The sequence below is a fragment of the Salmo trutta genome, chromosome 35 (assembly GCF_901001165.1).
Source record: "Salmo trutta chromosome 35, fSalTru1.1, whole genome shotgun sequence".
Classification (NCBI taxonomy): domain Eukaryota; kingdom Metazoa; phylum Chordata; class Actinopteri; order Salmoniformes; family Salmonidae; genus Salmo; species Salmo trutta.
This window is the reverse complement of record NC_042991.1, coordinates 15,812,140-15,834,215: the sequence shown is the minus strand read 5'-3', so window position 1 is coordinate 15,834,215 and position 22,076 is coordinate 15,812,140. Positions and strand designations below refer to the sequence as shown.

At 46.1% G+C, this 22,076-nt stretch overlaps 2 protein-coding genes and 1 pseudogene across 2 annotated transcripts; 1 reads left to right on the top strand and 2 right to left on the bottom strand.

The window, feature by feature from the left end:
• The window catches only part of LOC115174397 (adenylate cyclase type 3-like), a 33,970-nt pseudogene extending 24,068 nt beyond the window's left edge, over nt 1-9,902 (bottom strand).
• Nucleotides 9,903-13,542: 3,640 nt separating this feature from the next.
• On the bottom strand, nt 13,543-15,886 carry LOC115174692 (uncharacterized). The gene is made up of 2 exons (XM_029733473.1): nt 15,814-15,886; nt 13,543-15,076 (listed from the first exon to the last, which is right to left on the bottom strand). The coding sequence occupies exons 1-2, from the start codon at nt 15,830-15,832 to the stop codon at nt 13,725-13,727; spliced, it is 1,371 nt and encodes a 456-aa protein (XP_029589333.1). The 5' UTR covers nt 15,833-15,886; the 3' UTR covers nt 13,543-13,724.
• A 444-nt stretch (nt 15,887-16,330) lies between these two features.
• Nucleotides 16,331-20,310, top strand: LOC115174693 (alpha-N-acetylgalactosaminidase). The gene is made up of 9 exons (XM_029733474.1): nt 16,331-16,461; nt 17,247-17,403; nt 17,572-17,712; nt 18,035-18,246; nt 18,380-18,474; nt 18,612-18,773; nt 18,916-19,113; nt 19,265-19,405; nt 19,525-20,310. Exons 2-9 carry the CDS (start codon nt 17,249-17,251, stop codon nt 19,726-19,728), a joined length of 1,308 nt encoding a protein of 435 aa, XP_029589334.1. The 5' UTR covers nt 16,331-16,461; nt 17,247-17,248; the 3' UTR covers nt 19,729-20,310.
• Nucleotides 20,311-22,076: the final 1,766 nt, after the last annotated feature.

The window sequence follows — 22,076 nt, the reverse complement described above, 5'->3', positions numbered from 1 at the left end:
AGGCAGAAAGGTCAAAACCGCGAACAACTAGAAAACAGGAACTAAAACAGACAGGAGCAAGGGGGAAAACGCTGGTAGGTTTCACAAAACAAAACAAACTGGCAACAGACAAACAGAGAACACAGGTATAAATACACTGGGGATAATGGGGAAGATTGGCAACATCTGGAGGGGGGAGGGGGGGTGGAGACAAGCACAAAGACAAGTGAAACAAATCAGGGTGTGACAGTCAACAGAGAATAAATGTATTTTTAAAAAACGCTTTGGGCCGTGTGGATGAATTTGAGTAAGTAAGTCTTCGAGACTGGACAACAATATTTTGGAAAACAAATCAATATCTGTGTTTATCAAAGATAGGGGGCAATAATAACTGCTAAATTAGTGCTGTATTCACATCTCTCCTAAATGAACCTTGTGAACAGCTGTATTAATCATTTCGAGCAATAGTGGACCTAATTGATTCCAAAATTGTAATTAGACCTTAGGAGGAATACCGGCCCATCCAGGTGATTTGCCTTTATTCATGCTGTCCAATGCCCTTTTGAGTTCATTTAAAGAGATTTGGGCTCCCAGCAAGGTGTCTTCCTCTGTTGAGAGAAGAGGAGTTCTTAATTATTTTAGAAAGGACTTAGTCTGGCTTGGTGTGGATTTAAAATCAGAGGTGTACAGTTCTTTATAGATGCGGGAGAATCTTTGATTCATTTGGGTTCTGATCGTACTTCCCTGTTTCAGATTCAATAGTTGCTATATCAGCTAATTGATCATTACTGCATACCTTGTTGGCCAGTAAACGACTGGGACGATTACCATGGACGTAATGGTTGAGTCTATCTCGATGGATGGCAAATTCTGCTCTCTGTCTTATCGATAAATTAAGTTCTGTCTTGACTTTGGAAAGAGTAATAGCTACCAGGTCTGAAAACAATGTTTGTTGTGAACGCTCTAATGCATTTAACAAACATTTCCAAATCTGATATCTTCTTTAATTGTGATTTATTCAAGTTTTTTTAAATAAAACCTTTGGCTGCATCTCATAGAATCTGAGGGTTATCGACTGAATTTTTATTGATCATTATTAATTTATTTAGTTCAATTTCAAATTGATCACAGAATGTAGGATTTTGTAGTAATGAAACATTGAAACACCATCTTGTGGCTCTTTCAGGAGATTCTGAAATTTGAAGTTGGCAGTAATCAGCGTGGTGGTCAGTAAAGCGCATTGGTCGAATTTCTATTTGCTTGATTAAAGAAAATAGACGTGTAGATAATAGTATGTAATCGATTTGTGAGAATGATTTCTGCCTGTTTGAGTAGAAAGTGTACTATTTTGCTTTAGAGTTATGAGCTCACCAGGCGTCAATGAGGTTGTAATCAGAGAGTATATGCTGGAGAGCCTTGGTTGCTTGTGGATTATTGTTGTTCTTATTAGATTTGTCTCGCATGTCCAAAATGGCATTCATGTCTGTCCCAATAATCAGATGGAATTGCAGATATTTATGAATTTGGAGCGTACACATTAATAAAGGCAATTTTCTTTCCATTATGGATAACTTTAAGGAAAGTGATTCTGCCTTCTTGGTCTTGACCCAAGATGGTGATGTTTTGTTCCTTATGTATCATTATGATTACACCTTTAGTTTTGTTTGGGGCTGATGAAAGAGCAACCAGTTTGTACAAATGGTTCTCTATTCTTTGTGAGTCCTTTTGGCGCAGGTGTGTTTCTTGGAGAGGTGTGTTTCTTGGAGCAGGTGTGTTTCTTGGAGCATTGCTATATCAACATGGTTTCTTGCTAGAATATCAAGACAGCTGGAATGTTTAATAGGACAGTTTAGGCCTTTCAAATTCTAAGAGAGAATAGCTAGCGTTGCCATTGTTAAACAATTTTTTAAATGTATTATTAATGATGTAATTGTTATCTTTAGTGTTAATAAGCCCATTGATGTGAAACAAAAAGCATGAACCACAGGGAAACCCACCCATTGGTCGTTCCCCACCCAGAACCCCCCTGTGAACCATTCCCCCACTTCCTTAAATATTACATCTCTTAAGCAGCATTTTTTGGGGGGGATCTTAAGGTATTGAGAAAGAAAGAAACTAAAACATGAAAAAGTAAACATGTACCCCTTCAGACCTTTAAATGTAAGTTTGCAGAGAAAATAAGTAGGTAGATATAACAACAGATTTTCAAGGCTAAACAGTCAAATAGGATGGCTGTAGGAGTAATAGCTTTGATTGATAATTGATCCATTATCTTCATTATTATTAGCAATATGGTCTAAATGACTTTAAACATAAAGTACCTTCAATGTGTATTAAGCATTTAGGTGCTCTATACTATGTACAAAGAAAGAAAAAAGTAGAGGGTATGTGCAGGAAATGCAGTCTATAATCTTCACAATAATTAATCATGGCCTGTAGGCCAAGTCCTCCCTGGGAGATACATTCAGAAGTGTAAACAGAGGGGGAGAGCCATAAAAAAAGAAAAAAGGATTGTGTGGTATCCCATATGGGACTGGCCATCTATCCTAAACAGTTTAACCCATGTAATGCGCTGTAGCCCCACAAGGAAGCAGCACCAGTCTGTATGACACTTTAATATATTGTCCATTGTTTATTAATTGGCGTGAAGTCATCATTATCTATGGTCCTGGACCATAGACAATATAATGAGAATGAAGTCCAATGTTCAGCAATGATAATAAAAATAATAAGTGTTCCTTTTACTCAATTGAAGGGTGTCCTCGTTGTTTTATGCTGAGGGCAGCATCACAGCCATAGGCTAGGCTGCATGATTGTGCATGGACAGAATACCTGAATATATATCTGTCGGCTCGTCCCTTTTGTGTGTTGGGCTTGATGTGTTTCTGAAGGAGTGGCAGTGGAAAACGTGTGTTGTGTTCTGGAAGGTTAAGATGAGTTTTGCCGGGTGGATGAAGCCGCATCTCAGGTTTAGCTTGCATAGCTCTGATCTCACCTCATTGTACTGTAGGTCGCCATCCGTTTCAGCAGTTCGGCACTCAGATCTGGGTAGATGCTGATCCTCTTCTCCACATAAGTAAGAGCTCCCGATTCAGCTTTGAGGCAAACAATTTGCCGTTTGACTTAAAAACTGTGGATTCCAACAATCATACACTGGGATCCGTTCCGGAGAGGACCTGTGCACCTTGCTTCTCCTGACAAAACAGTTCATAGAAATGATTGGTCATGAAGGAAGTTGGGTTGCCCACTTCCACACCTATTTCAAGTCCTATGACCATCACATTGAATTTACGGGAATGATTTTCGAGTGATTGTGTTTTCTTTTTTAGGAGATTGATTTCCCCTTAGCTTAGTTTGCGCTGTGTCCAGGTCATGGAGTCACCCTTTTGTCACATTGGCCGAAAAATGGGGAAGCTCGCATGCCGAAGAACACCATCCCAACCGTGAAGCACGGCTGCGGGGCCAGATGGATTACCAGGATGTGTGCTCCGGGCATGTGCTGACCAACTGGCAGGTGTCTTCACTGACATTTTCAACATGTCCCTGATTGAGTCTGTAATACCAACATGCTTCAAGCAGACCACCATAGTCCCTGTGTTCAAGAACACAAAGGCAACCTGCCTAAATGACTACAGACCCGTAGCACTCACGTCCGTAGCCATGAAGTGCTTTGAAAGGCTGGTAATGGCTCACATCAACACCATTATCCCAGAAACCCTAGACCCACTCCAATTTGCATACCGCCCAAACAGATCCACAGATGATGCAATCTCTATTGCACTCCACACTGCCCTTTCCCACCTGGACAAAAGGAACACCTATGTGAGAATGCTATTCATTGACTATATCTCAGCGTTCAACACCATAGTACCCTCAAAGCTCATCACTAAGCTAAGGAACTTCCTGACAGGCCACCCCCAGGTGGTGAGGGTAGGTAGCAACACATCTGCCACGCTGATCCTCAACACTGGAGCTCCCCAGGGGTGCGTGCTCAGTCCCCTCCTGTACTCCCTGTTCACCCACGACTGCATGGCCAGGCACGACTTCAACACCATCATTAAGTTTGCTGATGACACAACAGTGGTAGGCCTGATCACCGACAACGACGAGACAGCCTATAGGGAGGAGGTCAGAGACCTGGCCGGGTGGTGCCAGAATAACAACCTATCCCTCAACGTAACCAAGACTAAGGAGATGATTGTGGACTACAGGAAAAGGAGCACCGAACACGTCCCCATTCTCATCGACGGGGCTGTAGTGGAGCAGGTTGAGAGCTTCAAATTCCTTGGTGTCCACATCAACAACAAATTAGAATGGTCCAAACACACCAAGACAGTCGTGAAGAGGGCTCGACAAAGCCTATTCCCCCTCAGGAAACTAAAATGATTTGGCATGGGTCCTGAGATCCTCAAAAGGTTCTACAGCTGCAAAATTGAGAGCATCCTGACCGGTTGCATCACTGCCTGGTACGGAAATTGCTCGGCCTCCGACCGCAAGGCACTTCAGAGGGTAGTGCGTACGGCCCAGTACATCACTGGGGCAAAGCTGCCTGCCATCCAGGACCTCTACACCAGGCGGTGTCAGAGGAAGGCCCTGAAAATTGTCCAAGACCTCAGCCACCCCAGTCATAGACTGTTCTCTCTACTACCACATGGCAAGCGGTACCGGAGTGCCAAGTCTAGGACAAAAAGGCTTCTCAACAGTTTTTACCCCCAAGCCATAAGACTCCTGAACAGGTAACCAAATGGTTACCCGGACTATTTGCATTGTGTGCCCTCCCCCTCCCCCTGCCCCCCCCTTCTACTCTCTGTTTATCTTACATGCATAGTCACTTTAACTATACATTCATGTACATATTACCTCAATTGTCCCGACCAACCAGTGCTCCTGCACATTGGCTAACCAGGCTATTTGCATTGTGTCCCACCACCCGTCAACCCCTCTTTTTACGCTACTGCTACTCTCTGTTCACCATATATGCATAGTCACTTTAACCATACCCACATGTACATACTTCCTCAATAAGCCTGACTAACCGGTGTCTGTGTATATAGCCTTGCTACTCTTATTTTCAAATATATTTTTACTGTCGTTTTATTTCTTTCCTTACCTACCTACACACACACACACACACACACACCTTTTTTTTCGCACTATTGGTTAGAGCCTGTAAGTAAGCATCTCACTGTAAGGTCTACACCTGTTGTATTTGGAGCACGTGACAAATACATTTTGATTTGGGTGGCAGCATCATGTTGTGTGGGTGCTTTGCTGCAGGAGGGACTGGTGCACTTCACAAAATAGATGGCATCATGAGAAAGGAAAAGTATGTGGATATATTAAATCAACATCTCAAGACATCAGTCAGGAAGTTAAAGCTTGGTTGCATATGGGTCTTCCAAATGGACAATGACCCCAAGCATACTTCCAAAGTTGTGGCAAAATGGCTTAAAGACAACAAAGTCAAGGTATTGGAGTGCCATCACAAAGCCCTGACCTCAATCCTATAGAACATTTGTGGGAAAGAACTGAAAAAGCGTGTGAGAGCAAGGAGGCCTACAAACCTGACTCAGTTACACTCTGTCAGGAGGAATGGGCCAAAATTCACTCAACTTATTGTGGGAAGCTTGTGGAAGGCTACCTGAAACATTTGACTCAAGTGAAACAATTTAAAGGCAATGCTACCAAATACTAATTGTGTGTATGTAAACTTCTGACCCACTGGGAATGTGATGAAAAAAATACAAGCTGAAATATATAATTCTCTCTACTATTATTCTAACATTTCATATTCTTAAAATAAAGTGGTGATCCTAACTGACCTAAGACAGTGAATTTTTTTACTATGATTAAATGTCAGGAATTGTGAAAACTGAGTTTAAATGGATTTGGCTAAGGTGTATGTAAACTTCTGACTTCAACTGTACATGTGATATTATATGTTGAAAATTCTTTAGAAATAAGTCAGTTAATTCATATTTATTTTCCTAAACTAAGCCATGAGAAAGCCACATGTTATCCAATTATTCAGTTACTGTACTAAAACACACACACACACACACACTGTCACATCCTGACCAGCAGATGGAGCTATTGTATTAGTTTTGGGATCAGGACGTGGCAGTTTTGTGTGTGTGAATGTTTGTGTTGTTGATTGGGACTTCCAATTGAAGGCAGGTGTGTTGAGTTGCCTTTGATTGGAAGTCCTATATAGGTGTGTGTGTTTTTCATTGGGGTTGTGGGTGGTTGTTCTTGCACTGCGTTTTTGTATGCCTGTGAGACTGTTCCTGTCGTGAGTATCATTTAGTGTATTATTTTTCCAGTGGATGCCTTACTCCTTTTTTTGAATTAAAAGAAAATGAGTATCCACAACTCTGCTGCATTTTGGTCCTCTCTACAACACCCCGACATAATCTGTGACAGAACCACCCACCACCAAACCAGGACCAAGCAGCGGAAGAGGAAGGAGCAGCGCCAGGAGGAACGTAAGGAATGGACCTGGCAGGACGAAAGACAATTCTGGGAGGACAAGTTAAGGGAGCTTAGGAAACCCGAGAGGCAGCCCCAAGATTTTTTTTGGGGGGACACACGGGTAGTTTGGCCAGGCCAAGGAAGAGCCGTAAGCCAGCTAACCGTGACTACAGGGAGGTGCGTATGAGGTGGAGGGCGCCATGTTACGCTGAGGTACGCACCATCTCGCCTATACGGACGCACAGCCCAGTCCGCCCGGTACCAGCGCCCCGCAGGTGCCAGGGCAAGGTGAGCATCGAGCCGGAAGGGGTGATGCCAACCCTGCACTCAAGACCGCCAGTGCGCCCTTTCGGTCCGGTGTTTCCCGCTAGACGCACTAGCATGGAGGTGCGTGTCTCCAGGCTGGCACATCCAGTACCAGCCCCACGCATCAGGAGTCTAGTGCGTCAGCCCAGCCTCGCCAGTCAACAGTCACCAGAGCTGCCCGCCAGTCAAGTCACCAGAGCTGCCCGCCAGTCGTAAGTCGCCAGAGCTGCCCGCCAGTCAGGAGTCACCAGAGCTGCCCGCCAGTCGTAAGTCGCCAGAGCTGCCCGCCAGTCAGGAGTCGCCAGAGCTGCCAGCCAGTCAGGAGTCACCAGAGCCGTCCGCCATTCAGGAGCCGCCAGAGCCGCCCGCTAGTCAGGAGCCGCCAGAGCCGCCCGCTAGTCAGGAGCCGCCAGAGTGGCCCGTCTGCCCGGAGATGCCAGAGTGGCCCGACTGCCCGGATCTGCCCGAGTGGCCCGACTGCCCGGATCTGCCCGAGTGGCCCGACTGCCCAGATCTGCCCGAGTGGCCCGACTGCCCGGAACTGCCAGAGTGGCCCGACTGCCCGGAACTGCCAGAGTGGCCCGACTGCCCGGAACTGCCAGAGTGGCCCGACTGCCCGGAACTGCCAGAGTGGCCCGACTGCCCGGAACTGCCAGAGTGGCCCGACTGCCCGGAACTGCCAGAGTGGCCCGACTGCCCGGAACTGCCAGAGTGGCCCGACTGCCCGGAACAGCCCGAGTGGCCCTCCTGTCCTCCGGCCCAGCCCGAGTGGCCCTCCTGCCCTCCGGCCCAGCCCGAGTGGCCCTCCTGCCCAGCCCGAGTGGCCCTCCTGCCCTCCGGCCCAGCCCGAGTGGCCCTCCTGCCCTCCGGCCCAGCCCGAGTGGCCCTCTTGCCCTCCGGTCCAGCCCGAGTGGCCCTCCTGCCCTCCGGTCCAGCCCGAGTGGCCCTCCTGCCCTCTGGTCCAGCCCGAGTGGCCCTCCTGCCCTCCGGCCCAGCCCGAGTGGCCCTCCTGCCCTCCGGCCCAGCCCGAGTGGCCCTCCTGCCCTCCGGCCCAGCCCGAGTGGCCCTCCTGTCCTCCGGCCCAGCCCGAGTGGTCCGTCTGCCAGGGTCAGCCCAAGTGGCCCATCTGCCCGGCGCAGCTAGCAGCGCCACCGAAGTGGGCGACGCCGAAATTGGAGCAAGGTCCACGTCCTGCACCTGAGCCACCTCCCTTCCCTCCCTTATTGTTTAGGGGTTATTGTTTATGGGGTTTTTGTTGGTGTTTTCTGTTGATAGGTGCATTCCGGGGCCTGCACCTTGAGGGGGGGGGGGGGTACTGTCACGTCCTGACCAGCAGATGGAGCTATTGTATTAGGTTTGGGGTCAGGACGTGGCAGTTTTGTGTGTGTGAATGTTTGTGTTGTTGATTGGGACTTCCAATTGAAGGCAGGTGTGTTGAGTTGCCTTTGATTGGAAGTCCTATATAGGTGTGTATGTTTTTCGTTGGGGTTGTGGGTGGTTGTTTTTGCACTGCGTTTAATAGCCTGCAGAACTGTTGCTGTTGTCATCGTTATTGTTTTGTCAAGTGGATGCTTTACTCCTTTTTTTGGTAATTAAATATGAGTATTCACAATACCGCTGCGCCTTGGTCCATTCTTGACGACGGATGTTACACACACACACACTGGGTTTAGATGACTTACACTGTCAAGTGTGTCTACTTGTGTGCAGTCACCGTCTCCCCCTCATCTACGGAATTTTTTTTGTTGCAGCAGTCCCACCTCTAAACTACTTCCCGTGGCTATGTAGTCTTCTCATAATTTGACTGGCTGTACAGCTCCTACAGAGGAGAAACAAAACTGATGGGTAAGAAAAACGTTTACAACTCGCTGTATTTTTTCCCCATACCCTTTCTTTGGGAGTCTCTCTCCCTTCTTGTTTGTATTTTTATTTTCCTTCTATCTTTTTACTCCCCATTCCTTCTCTCACCTCGTCTCTCTTAGAGCCCTGGAAGTGTTGGGCGACATGTTCAGGCAGCATGTTGGTGACCAGTGCTTCATTCCAGCGCCTCATCTCAAACATCCTAACCTTCTGGTCATGCACCTCAATCTTCCACAGGAACAGCTTATTTGACTGCCTCTCCACCTCGGTTTATGTGTGTGAGAGAGAGAGAGGTGAGGAAGAGGAGCGTGGGGGGAAAGCTCCTACAGACTATTGTTGTTGGGGGAAATCAGTAAGAAGATGAATTATTAACAAGTTACAGGCTGAGGCTCATTGAGGTCTGACTCAATCTGGTTCTGAGGTGTGATTGTGAGGATGGTCAGGAGGAGGTGACTCACATGTCTGGCAAAGTAGCAGAAGCTTATCCTCATGATAATGACCATCACTGTCATCAGGTACTTCGAAGGGACTACAGATGTCCTGAGGACAGAGAGAAGAGGGGGGAGAGCGAGAGGGAACATATTGAGTATCCACGGCTTTACACTTTACCTACCTACCATTTCTGTACATGTTTTTAGCACCACTTGAGGGGTTATTGTTCCTCACCTGTGGCTGGTAAATCGTATGAAGTCATATAGTTCATAGATGTCCCTCCAGCTGTAGATGTTGATGACACCCGCTGTCACAACTACCAGCAGCATGAGCCGGATTTTCGGCAGGTTTTTTTAAAATAATGTTTATTATAAAATTATGAAAAATATTAATAACATTCCACCCATGAGGTCACTAGGTAATTTGACTGCAGGAAAGGGCTACGGGTTAGGTGTACCTGTGTGTCTTCCTGTTTGCACTCTGTGGGCGTGGCCCGGACTGAGCCAATGCGCCCACTGGTCTATGTGGTGTTAATCAACTGGGGAGAGTTTCCATTCTGAAAACGAGGGGGGAGACAGAGGGAGAGGAATATAAAACATTTCCTTTACAGAACCATGCCAGGCTGAAAGAGGTCATCTCCGTTGACCTGGGTGGTTTCTTTGGGGACCAGCAACAGCTAGGTGTTTATGCCTTTCTCCAGCAGGTACTTACACCTCTCCCCTCAGTTTCCCAGCTCTAGGTCAAACTCTCCATGGTCCTCCGGGAGATGTGGGCGTGCAGGGAGAACACGTGCACGCACGCACTCTCGTCCTTCCCCTAACTTACGAGGTGGCCTCCACCATGGCCAGGCCCATTATGATGGAGCAAGCTGTGTGGTCGTCACGGTAACCAGGCTGGCCACAGATACAGTAGGGTAGGGCACGATAATTGTCTCATCATCTGCAGTGACTTCAGACTGTAATTCGAGCAGCACTGAGTGTTCCGGCACACTGCTAACAGCTATTGGTGACAGCACACCTGTAAAGTGGTAACAGGTCAGTGGGGCATCAGGCCACACACACACGCCTGCTGGGTACATAGCTGCGGGAAGTAGTTTGGGGGTGGGGCTGCTGCGATTTCTTTCCGTAGATGAGGGGGACCCGGTGACTGCACACAGGTACAACACCCAGTTAGCCAGGAGCTGGGGGAGGGGGGCAGATAGGGGGAGGGATGAACATATCAACATGCTGCTGAAAAGGAAGTCGTGACTGACAGGTTGTGAGGGGTGTTGTGGGAGCATTGTGATGCTCAAAACCAATTTATGCTTGACCCGAAAATGTGGTCGGAGGCGCTGTATGGATGTTGTGACGCAATTGCAAAGCCTCCGGAGGCATGCTGAGGCCAAATTGAGCTCAGTACCGCATCGCCATGTGCCGCCCAAATGATGTAACAATGCGGAGGGCTCCCTATAGCTCTGCATTGACATGATTGGTTGATGGTAGGTGGGGGTGGGTGGTCCTGTATAAACACAAATTCACTTCCTTGACAACTTTCTTCACAACAAGCTCTGCTCTGCTTCAACAACAATCTTCAAAAAATTCCATCAGCTCTGTGTCCCACAGATCCCTGCAAAGCTGGCTTGCCTAACCTGATACACAAAGGTAACTGATTAGCTGAGTTTAGAGTGTTGTGTGCAGGGGCGAAAATCTGATATCAACTTTGGAGGGGACAATTACATTACATTTTCTCAAGAGCAATTCCTGAGGGGGACACCAAAAGTAGTGCTGTAACACATAGCCTACGTTTAATATGGTAAATGTATATTGAGGAACCAAAGAAATAAGGTGTTTGCCGTACTCCTAACTACCGGTACCCAAAACTACACAACTAATCACAACAGCAATACCATTGCCTTTAACAAATCTTAGTTCAGTCACCAGTTTAAGTTGAGAGTGGGGGTATCCATGGCATTTTCCAATTCTGTTCCTATTTTACAAGTAAAAAAAATTGAGAACCTTTCATAATGTTGCCAAACAAAGACTCAACAAACTTACCTGAGACTCCCTGTCTCTGCCAGTCTGTCCCTGCATATCTGTCCCCAACTCTGCTGTCTGTGTGCCATCTGTTGCCTGCTCTGCCTAATGACATCATTGTGAAACATTTCCATTAGAATTTCATTTCTTTCTTATGAACATTTTATCAACTAGTCTTTGAGATATTAGGCTACTAGGGTTCTTACTTTGCGTTTCGGTGTACTGAAAAATACTCTGATGTCCGTCTTTTTTCTGCCATTTTTCTACCTGGTTGGCTACACACACACAGTATGTAGGTTATTTACAGTAGGAGATGGGCTTCTATCATCTTATCTTCTATCATTCTATATGGGCTTCGATCTAAAAGGTAGCTAGCAAATGTGAAACGGATTGCAGAGTTGACAAGAGTTGACAGCTGTATGAGTTCACCATTTACACAACATATGCTGCAACCTTCTGTAATTTTAATCGTTTGTTTCATATTGGCTGGCTTCTAACAATAGCTGAATTTGCAAAGCTAGCGAGCACCAATTCAGTGGTGTTTGCTATAATCTTTGCTACACGGGTTAAATAAAGGTGAAATAAAATATATAAATAAAAGTTCCCTTGCAACAATTTAGCTTTTGCAGCGAGACCATTAAATATATTTAAAACAATGGTAGAAGAGAGTGTAGTTCTGTTCAGTTTATCGCTAACCTTATCACAGGGACTTTGAAGCACTAACTTACATGCATGCTGATCTTGGAATAAATTGACGATAGCAAAGATTCCATCTTTGACGACGCCACATAAATGGAATAGGTACTAGCTAGCTTAATAGTTAATATTTGCGCGCTAGCTCTGCATATTCAGCTAGTGTGTGTGCGCAATTGACTGGATTAACCTTACGTCAGTTACGTGTATTGAGTGCCTTTCAGACAGTAGATACAACCTCTACGTTACCTCGCAAGCTAAGGAACTGGCAGTGGATCAAACCATTGTGAGGCAAAGGGTGGGGGGGTCGCAATCTTTTGAAACTTAAAAACGAGCTATTAAGTGTCTATAATCAGCACAATTGCTTTCATTGCGTATTATTAATATTATTTAAATTACATAGTTATGTTTCAGTGATATATTGGGGGGGACAAATCATATTTTTCCCAGGATGGGGGGGGGTCGTGTCCCCCCTGTCCCCCCCGGGATTTCCGCCCCTGGTTGTGTGATGTTTCAGGTCTTCTCACCTGTATCATGCCCTCTCTTACCGGCCAGTGTTTCACTTACACCAGCACCCACCTCCCATTCTGCCCACCCCTCCCAATCTCTACCCACGTCCACCTTTCCTTTTCCTGTCTGAGCAGCATGGTTCCCTGCAGGCTGTCCTGGTGCCTCTGTGCAATGATGACCCTCAGCACCAGTGTGTGGATCCCACAGGACAGGGCTGTGAGCAGCAGGAGATGGACCAGGGTCAGTGAAAGGAACCAGGGTCTGGTAGTTCAGCCCCAGATAACACAGCACGTGTACGACTATCATTAGCAAGAGTATATATGGTACCTTAGCGCAAGCAACAGATGCCGCAGGGAGCTTGCGCAGCCAGCACAGCGTGTAGAGTACAATATCCCCCGCAAGACCAACTGCCAGTACCACGACCATTGCAAGTTTGTCCGTCGCACACATGACAAGGTCAGCAGTTGAGAAGCGCAGAAAACACCAACTGCACAAAAAGAGTTGTTGCTCAGTGGTGTAAAGTACTTAAGTAAAAATACTTTAAAGTACTACTTAAGTAGTTTTTTGGGGGTATCTGTACTTTACTATTTATATTTGACTACTTTTACTTCACTACATTCCTTAAGAAAATATTGTACTTTTTACTCCATACACCCAAAAGTACTCGTTTACATTTTGAATGCTTAGCAGGACAGGAAAATGGTCCAATTCACACACTTATCAAGAGAACATCCCTGGTCATCCCTACTGCCTCTGATCTGGCAGACTCACTAAACACACATGCTTCGTTTGTAAATTGTCTGAGTATTTGAGTCTGCCCCTGGTTATTCGTAAAAATTGTGCCGTCTGGTTTGCTTAATATAAGGAATTATAAATAATTTTTTACTTTTGATACTTAAGTATATTTTAAATCAAATACTTTTACTCAAGTAGAATTTTACTGTGTTACTTTTAGCTGAGTCATTTTCTATTTAGGTATCTTTACTTTTACTCAAGTATGACAGTTGGGTACTTTTTCCACCACTGCTGTTGCTGCCGTCAGAAGTAGACCTGGCAGAGCCACGCAGCAGCCAGGCACACAACCTGCCCCATGCCCGACGTGACTGTTGCTGAACATTCTCCTGAATCATCTGTGTCTTGGGGAAGGGATGGAGCAGGGAACGAGAGAACAAGGAAGAAGGGAGAGGGTGGTAGTTCTCATACATCCCTAATTAAACCCAAACCCAGTCCTGCAGCCTCCTAATGACCATCCTCATAATTAAAGAAAATGATACACACCTTGATTTATACTTCAAGTTTATTGTGATTTGTTAGGTCATTAACTTGCCATTGTCAGCAAATAATGTCAATGTGTTCTGTAAAGTCTCAGTAACGTACAAATACGTGCACACACACACACACACACACACACAGAGAGAGAATTAGCAGAGATAACACAGTCTGCTGCTGGAAGCCACTGTCTCAGGCTCCCAATCCACATGTCGTTTTTCCCAGTGCCACTACCGCTGCCACCAGTACTCCTACTGTGCCCAGTCTTCCCAGTGCAGCAGTTCCTAGCGCTGCTGTTCCCAGTGCCCCCACTCCGAGAGGTGCAGCAGCCGCGGTTACTGTTTCCATGCCAATACCTCCTATCAGGCTGGTCCCTGTGAGGACCTCACCCCTCAGTTTAATCTGAGTGTGGAACGGACTCTTTGGTGCACCCAGTATAAAGGCCCCCACTGCAACAAAGGTCACTGTTATTATTTCTGCTGGTCCCAGAACGACAGTTCCCAGTGCTAGACCCCAGAAGCCTAGCACCGCACCTACTGCTACAGAGCCTAGAACTACTAGTGTCGTCGCTCTGGTTCTAAATTCCGGTCCAGCAGCGACACTCGCAGCCCCCAGTGAAACCCCTGCAGCCGTGGCTCCCCCTAACAGACCCCCTATGCTGCCCCCCGACCCCAGAAAAGAGCATACTGGGAGAATGAGTCTCAGGGTACAAGAGGATGTCACTGCCGCCCCCACCGCCACCCTCGCTGCCCCCTCTGGTCCCAAACTCACCACAGCCACTGTTCCCAGAGCAGCTCCCAGCAGTCCTGCAGCCAGGGTCCCCACCCACAGCACTGACCCCAGCATCACAGTCACCTCTGACCCTGACCCACCTGTATCCCCCACACCCATAGGGAAACCTACTATTGCCACAACAACTGAGTATAGCAGTAACCTCTCTGACCATTTGCTGTTTCCTTTGGCTCTCTGCTGTGTTCTTCTCTCTGATAGGGCCTTGAGTAGGGCACAGAGGGACAAGATAGCAATGGCCATAGTAAATAGTCCTGTGATGACGCCCATACGGCCCATCGCCACACTGAGGTAGAGAGTAGAGAAAAAAACAGAGAGGACCGCGGTCATCTCATTCACGTCAGTGTAAGGGTACACTAGCAGGACCATGACGCACTGGACCAGGAAGTGGCCCCACACGGGGAGTGCGCCCACTAGTGTTCCAGTTGCCACGGCTCCCACCGCGATGGTGACCCCTCCAGCAATCTCCGCCGCCTTCGCTCTAGCTCCACCTCCTCCTTCCCTCCCCATCAGTCGCATCACCATGGAGGCGAGGAGAAGTCCGGTTCCCATGGATACCAACGCCGTAGTGAACACCAGGCACGTGGCTACCGCTCCCACCCCCGCCACGCCGACCTCTCCTGCTGCTCGGGCGGCGGTGATCATAAGTGGTCCAGTTGTGGTCAAGTAGGGTTCGGCTGCAGCCAGAGCGGTCTCTCCGATAGCGAACCCAGCACCTACGCTCCTCAGGACCACCTCCACCATTCCAACCACACCTGGGAGAGACAGAACATGATTCTGTACTTTACCACTGTGAGTATGAACAGTTCTGGAAGATCTATACCCACTGTGAATAGACCTAGAGTCTAGACAGAGACCACTCATATTGTCCACCAGGTGTCAGTGAAGGACAAGAGTAGAACAACCAACACGAGAACGCACTGTCACTGAGTTGAAAAAGCTCAATCAAATCACATTTTATTGGTCACATACACATGGTTAGCAGATGTTACAGCTATAATGTGAAAAGATGGTGTATCACTATGGAATGCAGTGACGTGTGGGAAACTTGTTAATAAACAGGCCAGACAACAAAACTGTCAGTAATACACTCTTCCTTCCTTGTCAAGACTAGTCACTCTGTCACGGTATATGGAAACTGAAACCACAATGCACTCGGTCTCTACACGCTGAAATTCAAACCTGAAAGTGACTGAATTACCCGAAAAGTCAACAAACTAAACTCAACAGACCATTTCTGTCCATAGTGTAACGTTATGACGCGCAAAGTTGTGGCTGCAATATTCAATGGTGTTTCTGCTCAGAGTTTATTGCACTTATCTCAAATCTGTCATGCCTGAAAGCTCCCTAGGTTTTATTAAGAAAGCAGGTTCTTACTAAACCTATTGGATAGAATATGTGCTAACAGGTACACGGAGACAGAAAACATACAGAGTAAAATTACAAATCAAAGTTACTTTGAGTGTTAAACTACTACAGATGAGTATCTTACCATGGTCTGTTCCTGCCATAGCAGCAAGTGGATCCACTGACTTCCTGTCTTTAGCTCCACCTCTAGGATTCTCATTACATGTGACAAGCACTGCAGTTTTTCCACTAACTAACGCTTCAAAAAAATGTACATATATATATATATATATATATATATATATATATATATATAATTTTGCTTATTGACCTTATTACTGTCATTCTTGTTATTAATGTATGACAAGCTGACACATTTGTTTTACTACTACTCATTAGACTCCCATTAGACTCCCTTAACATCCTAGAACTTGCAATGCAAGTAGGTCTAGCATATGTTTTTCAAAATTCATTTCTCAAGATTTTGTGCGGAGCAGTGAGTATGTCACGTGTCACATCTGTACTTCAAGGAAAGGAGGGAAGGATGCATTCGTTTGAATAACATTCTAACAGGGTTTAGGTTCCTTCATAACCGTCATTGCTTCCTTTCCTTCTCACCCTGTCCCCGCCCCTCTTTTGTCAGCTGACAACAACGCGCTGGATCATGTGATAACCGCTTCCTCAAACGTGTGATCAGATGCGGTTTGTGTTATTTCCAAAGCAGAGCATAGGCGACACCCTTGAGGCACTAACTGAACGTTGCTTTGCAAGCTGTAAAAAAATAAATAACCTAGTGAGTATTGAATTCATTCTTGCATATTTTGATACAGGATTGGTGCTCATTGAAAGTCGACTCTTGTTAAATATATTTGCATGGTATCTGTATCAGGCTAAAGTTACTAGACTCCCTTTGAAGAACCAGTCAATTGTTACAATGTATCACTCTTGCGGCGTTCTGCTAAGTGATGCGTAGCTACAGTAGCAATTCAAGTCGCTGTTTCCCATCCAAGGACTATATTGCTGTACGTTACTTGAAATGTATATCAATACGTCAAACCAGCTAACATTCTCATGTAGGCTAATGCTCAGATTATCGTGGTATTACTATGATTTATGTATTTTCTGCCTAGCTCTGGGCCATATTGTGTCATTAAGTTTTATTTTTGTATCCTGGTATTTGCTTGCACAAACTAACCATTCCTTGGGTTCAGTTATGGTCAGGTGACTTGTACAGCTCAGGTATTATTAATGTGTAGTGTTTGTCTTATGGTAAAAGGTTAAACAGGTTAGTGTTGTCACGCCATCTTTGTTTCCCCCCCCTCCTCCTCCTCTCCTACCTCCGTTGGCAGTTGGCACACCCAGTCAGTCATGTGACTCTCAGGTGTATCGATACACACTGCACATTGACTCTATTCAGTTATGCAGAATGTCCACCAGGGTCATGTTCATTATGCCTGTACAGAAGCAGATACTTTCAAATTAAAGCCATTTACGTGCATTCCTTGTGTTTGGGCAAATCTGGATGCTACATCCCAGTTTTAGTGAATTTGTCCTATAACAAACATCTGTCTCTTTCAGGAATGCGATTTGCAGTAGCATTGTGTGTGCTGGCGCTCTTTGTGGCCACCCTTGCCCTGGACAATGGTCTGATGAGGACCCCTCCTATGGGCTGGTTGGCATGGGAACGCTTCCGCTGTGACATCGACTGTCAGAACGACCCCAAGAACTGCATCAGGTAAGACAAAAATATGATTCTGAACTCTTCCCATTCTTGGGAATGGCTTTCATAACAAGGAAAGGAGACAAGGTGAGGAAGAGATTTCTGAGCCAACATTGACACTTTTTAAAAATAATATAGGAATTCCTGACATTTTCCTCTCTTCCTCTGTGCGTCCTCCCACAGTGAGGTTCTGTTCCGGGACATGGCAGACAGGCTGGCTGAGGATGGCTGGAGGGAGCTGGGATATGTCTACGTCAACATAGACGATTGCTGGGCCTCCAAGGACAGAGACAGTAATGGACGCCTGCAGGCTGACCCTAAGCGGTAGGCTACTGAACGGAGAAACACACACATTATGTTGTTCTCACAAGCACTGTTAATGTTTACAACTTTATTTAACTTGTGTCTCATGTATCTTATCTATGTATTGCCATATTGTCTACTGTCAGGTGGAATATATCTATATTGAGGTTGTTGACATATATTGTACCAATATATTGAGGTCACTGACTTGTCAGTCATATGATACTCATATAGCCCATTCTCTCAGGTGAGGTATATTGGCATTATTGTGTTCAAACTATTGTCTGTATGAATATGTGTAACACGTCTGTCTAACCTGTGTATCTATAACCTCCTCCCTCAGGTTCCCAAGTGGGATCCCCAACCTGGCGAGCTACATCCATGACCGGGGGCTGAAGCTGGGTATCTACGGGGACATGGGCACACTCACATGTGGAGGGTACCCTGGGACCCCCCTGGACAAGATCACTATAGACGCTCAGACTTTCGCTGACTGGAAAGTGGACATGCTGAAGTTTGACGGCTGCTACTCCAACGCTACGGAGCAGGAGCAGGGTGAGGAAGGAAGGAGAGTTGGAGGCATGAGTAAGGGGAGAGTTGTAGATGGACATGCTGAAGGTTGAAACGGGAGATGAGTGGTTACTCAACCCTCAGCTGCTTGCTTGACACACACTGTTCTTTCTTATAGGCTACCCTGCCATGTCAAAGGCTCTGAACGCTACCGGACGCCCCATTGGCTACTCTTGCAGTTGGCCAGCCTACCAGGGTGGACTCCCACCCAAGGTTAATCAAATTTCATTTAAATAATTACATATTTTTGTAATAAGGATGGGTTAATATTTGCTGTAAGTCAGTCCAGTTTATATACAGATCATATTTAAATATTTTCTAAGTTGACCTCTTCTACATTTGTTTCTCAGGTGAACTACACCCAACTGGGAGAGATCTGTAACCTGTGGCGTAACTATGGTGACATAGAGGACTCGTGGAATAGTGTGCTGAGCATTGCTGATTGGTTCTTCAACAACCAAGACGTCCTGCAGCCTGCAGCTGGACCCGGCCGTTGGAATGATCCTGACATGGTCTGTCTTTGTCAAACTCTCCATTTCACTGTAGAGGAAATGTTGCTATTCAATGAACTAACCATTTTGTCGTGCATATTCAGAGTGAGGAGATGACCGAGTATGTTTTAGCTTCTGGCTGAACTGACTGTGTGTATTCTAGCTGGTGGTCGGGGACTTCGGGCTGAGCATGGATCAGTCTCGGTCTCAGATGGCTCTGTGGGCCATCATGGCTGCTCCTCTCTTCATGTCCAACGACCTGAGGACCATTAGCAGCGGGGCACGCACCATCCTGCAGAACAAGGTGGCCATCGGCATCAGCCAGGACCCCATGGGCGTCCAGGGTAGACGCCTGATCAAGGTAAGGCCCACATATATTCTATTGTCTTATCAGGGTCAAATACTCCTCCTGAGTTGGCTTGTTGAGCTGAATCTAAATGTCCTCAATCTTATTATTCTCTCCTTTTCGCTCTTTTTTTTTCTCTCTCTCTTGCTTCCTGTCTGATTCTCAGGAGAAGAGCGGTATTGAGGTGTTCTGGCGCCCTCTGTCTGATAAGGCCAGTGCTCTAGTGTTCTTCAGTCGTCGTACTGACATGCCTTACCGCTACCAGGCCTCCCTGGGACAACTCAACTACACCACTGGCAGCTACAAGGTCAGTCTGGTCCCGGTTTCTCTAAGTCCTATTGCTGGCGTTGCCTCAATCATGCCATTTCATATCTCCTTTTTCCTTCATGTCCCGTACTCTCCTTCCTTCCCCATCCCTTTCTCCAGATCTATGATGTGTTTGCGGAGCGGGAAATGGCCACACTGAAGGACTCGACACACTTTGTTGTGTCCATCAACCCCTCAGGTGTGGTCATGTGGTATATCTCAGCCCCTGCTGACCAGGACCAGGAGAACACCCACATCGGGGGAAAGCTCAGGGGACCCGCCTTCCATCGCCACGCCAACGGTATCTCACCCATCGTACTGTAACCTTCCCCCATTGTCTTTGATGTCTCCTTAAGATGATACATGCTTTCTCTCAGCTCTACTTTTTCACTAATCCAACATTATAATATAAGCCATTTCGCAGACATTTTAATCCAAAGCGATTTAGTCATGCGTGCATACATTTTACGTATGGGTAGTCCCGGGAACATTCTCATTAATGAATACCTCAAGGAAGGGAGCAAAGTAGTTCTTTCCATAATGGACAGAGCAAATGCTATTTTAATGTTGTCCCACAAAGATGACAGTTGTCTCCCTGAGATGACGTCACTCAATACTCAGGAATGTTCTGATTATACAATTGACAGTAACCATGATGATGCTGGTCACTGCCACTGCACTGTAGTTTCTTATGTTTACAAGTTTTAATTTAAAAGGTACTCTTATTTTCATTGCACAAATTTTTTATGTTCTGGATTTAAGGGCTCTGGTGCGCAATGTTTTCAAGGAATATCAGGAAATGATTAGATAATTATCAGATATCTTATTTTAAATGATTGATGCTGTGAATGATTTTTATATTTTCTTACGTGTTCAAAAACCAATAAACACTTTTTTTCCAGTGTGTATTGTCTTTTCTTTGTTCCTTTTAGTCTACTCACTGAAGCAGTCCTGACATTCTTTAGATTATTTTACATTTCTTGTTTTACTTGTGTACTGTAATTCAGCTGCCAAGCACGGAGAGAGCTGCCAATTATTATTACTACATATAGTAATAATAATTAAGGTCTACACAAAACAGAAAGGTACGAAGACAGTGACTGGGCAGTTTGTTTGTAGAGGACACAGAAATACAAGGTCACATTAAAGTTGTGTACAACTACTAGTCAGAACCCTCCATCTAGCTCTGACAGTGGATGATGTCACAGACCAACTGCACACAGAACTAGAATGAGATTCTATTTCTTTGCAACTGCCGTTGTGGTGTGACTAATGTCCGATCGATAGAACTCTACTGCAACAGAACTCCTAATCATTTAGGAAACCTGGCCCAGGTTGCTTTAAAATGCATTTATTATGACAGATTTTCTGAATTACATGAAAAATCATCCTGTTCAGAAACCTGTTCGAACCCTTTTTGGAAAAATATCCATGTCGTCCAACAGCCGTTGGCCACCACCGTCCCCCAGAACCTGGGTGCCTGCAGCTCCTTGGCTCCCAACACAGCGGCTCCCACCCAGGAAACACCACTCCAACAGCTACAATGGTCCACCTAACTTCAACAGGCCGTCTACTACAACACCTTTCAACAGGCCCGTGGAAACACCACCCCTCAAAGTGGCTACATCCACCACCTCTCCTAGTAGGTACACCATCCCTTCCAAGTTGGTTCATCCAACCTCCTGTGGCCCAGCTCCAGGCCTGTATGTGGACATTATATTGACTACATGGACTGGACTTAGGGACTACAGGTGAACACCAAGTGCTTCCCTCCACTGGCCTCATCCCTTGATGAAGTACAGTTGTGGCCAAAAGTTTTGAGAAAGACACAAATATTCATTTTCAGAGTCTGCTGCCTCAGTTTGTATGATGGCAATTTGCATATACTCCAGAATGTTGTGAAGAGTAATCAGATGAATTGCAATTAATTGCAAAGTCCCTATTTGCCATGCAAATCAACTGAATCCCCAAAAACATTTCCACTGCATTTCAACCCTGCCACAAAAGGATTAGCTGACATCATGTCAGTGATTCTCTCGTTAACACAGATGTGAGTGTTGACGAGGACAAGGCTGGAGATCCCTTTGTCATGCTGATTGAGTTCGAATAACAGACTGGAAGCTTCAAAAGAAGGGTGGTGCTTGGAATCATTGTTCTTCCTCTGTCAACCATGGTTACCTGCAAGGAAACACGTGCCGTCATCATTGCTTTGCACAAAAAGGGCTTCACAGGCAAGGATATTGCTGCCAGTAAGATTGCACCTAAATCAACCATTTATCGGATCATCAAGAACTTCAAGGAGAGTGGTGCAATTGTTGTGAAGAAGGCTTCAGGGCACCCAAGAAAGTCCAGCAAGCGCCAGAACCGTCTCCTAAAGTTGATTCAGCTGCGGGATCAGGGCACCACCAGTACAGAGCTTGCTCAGGAATGGCAGCAGGCAGGTGTGAGTGCATCTGCATACACAGTGAGGTGATGACTTTTGGAGGATGGCCTGGTATCAAGAAGGGCAGCAAAGAAGCCTCTTCTCTCCATGAAAAACACCAGGGACAGACTGATAATCTGCAAAAGGTACAGGGATTGGACTGCTGAGGACTGGGGTAAAGTCATTTTCTCTGATGAATCCCCTTTCCGATTGTTTGGGGCATCCGGAAAAAGCTTGTCCGGAGAAGACA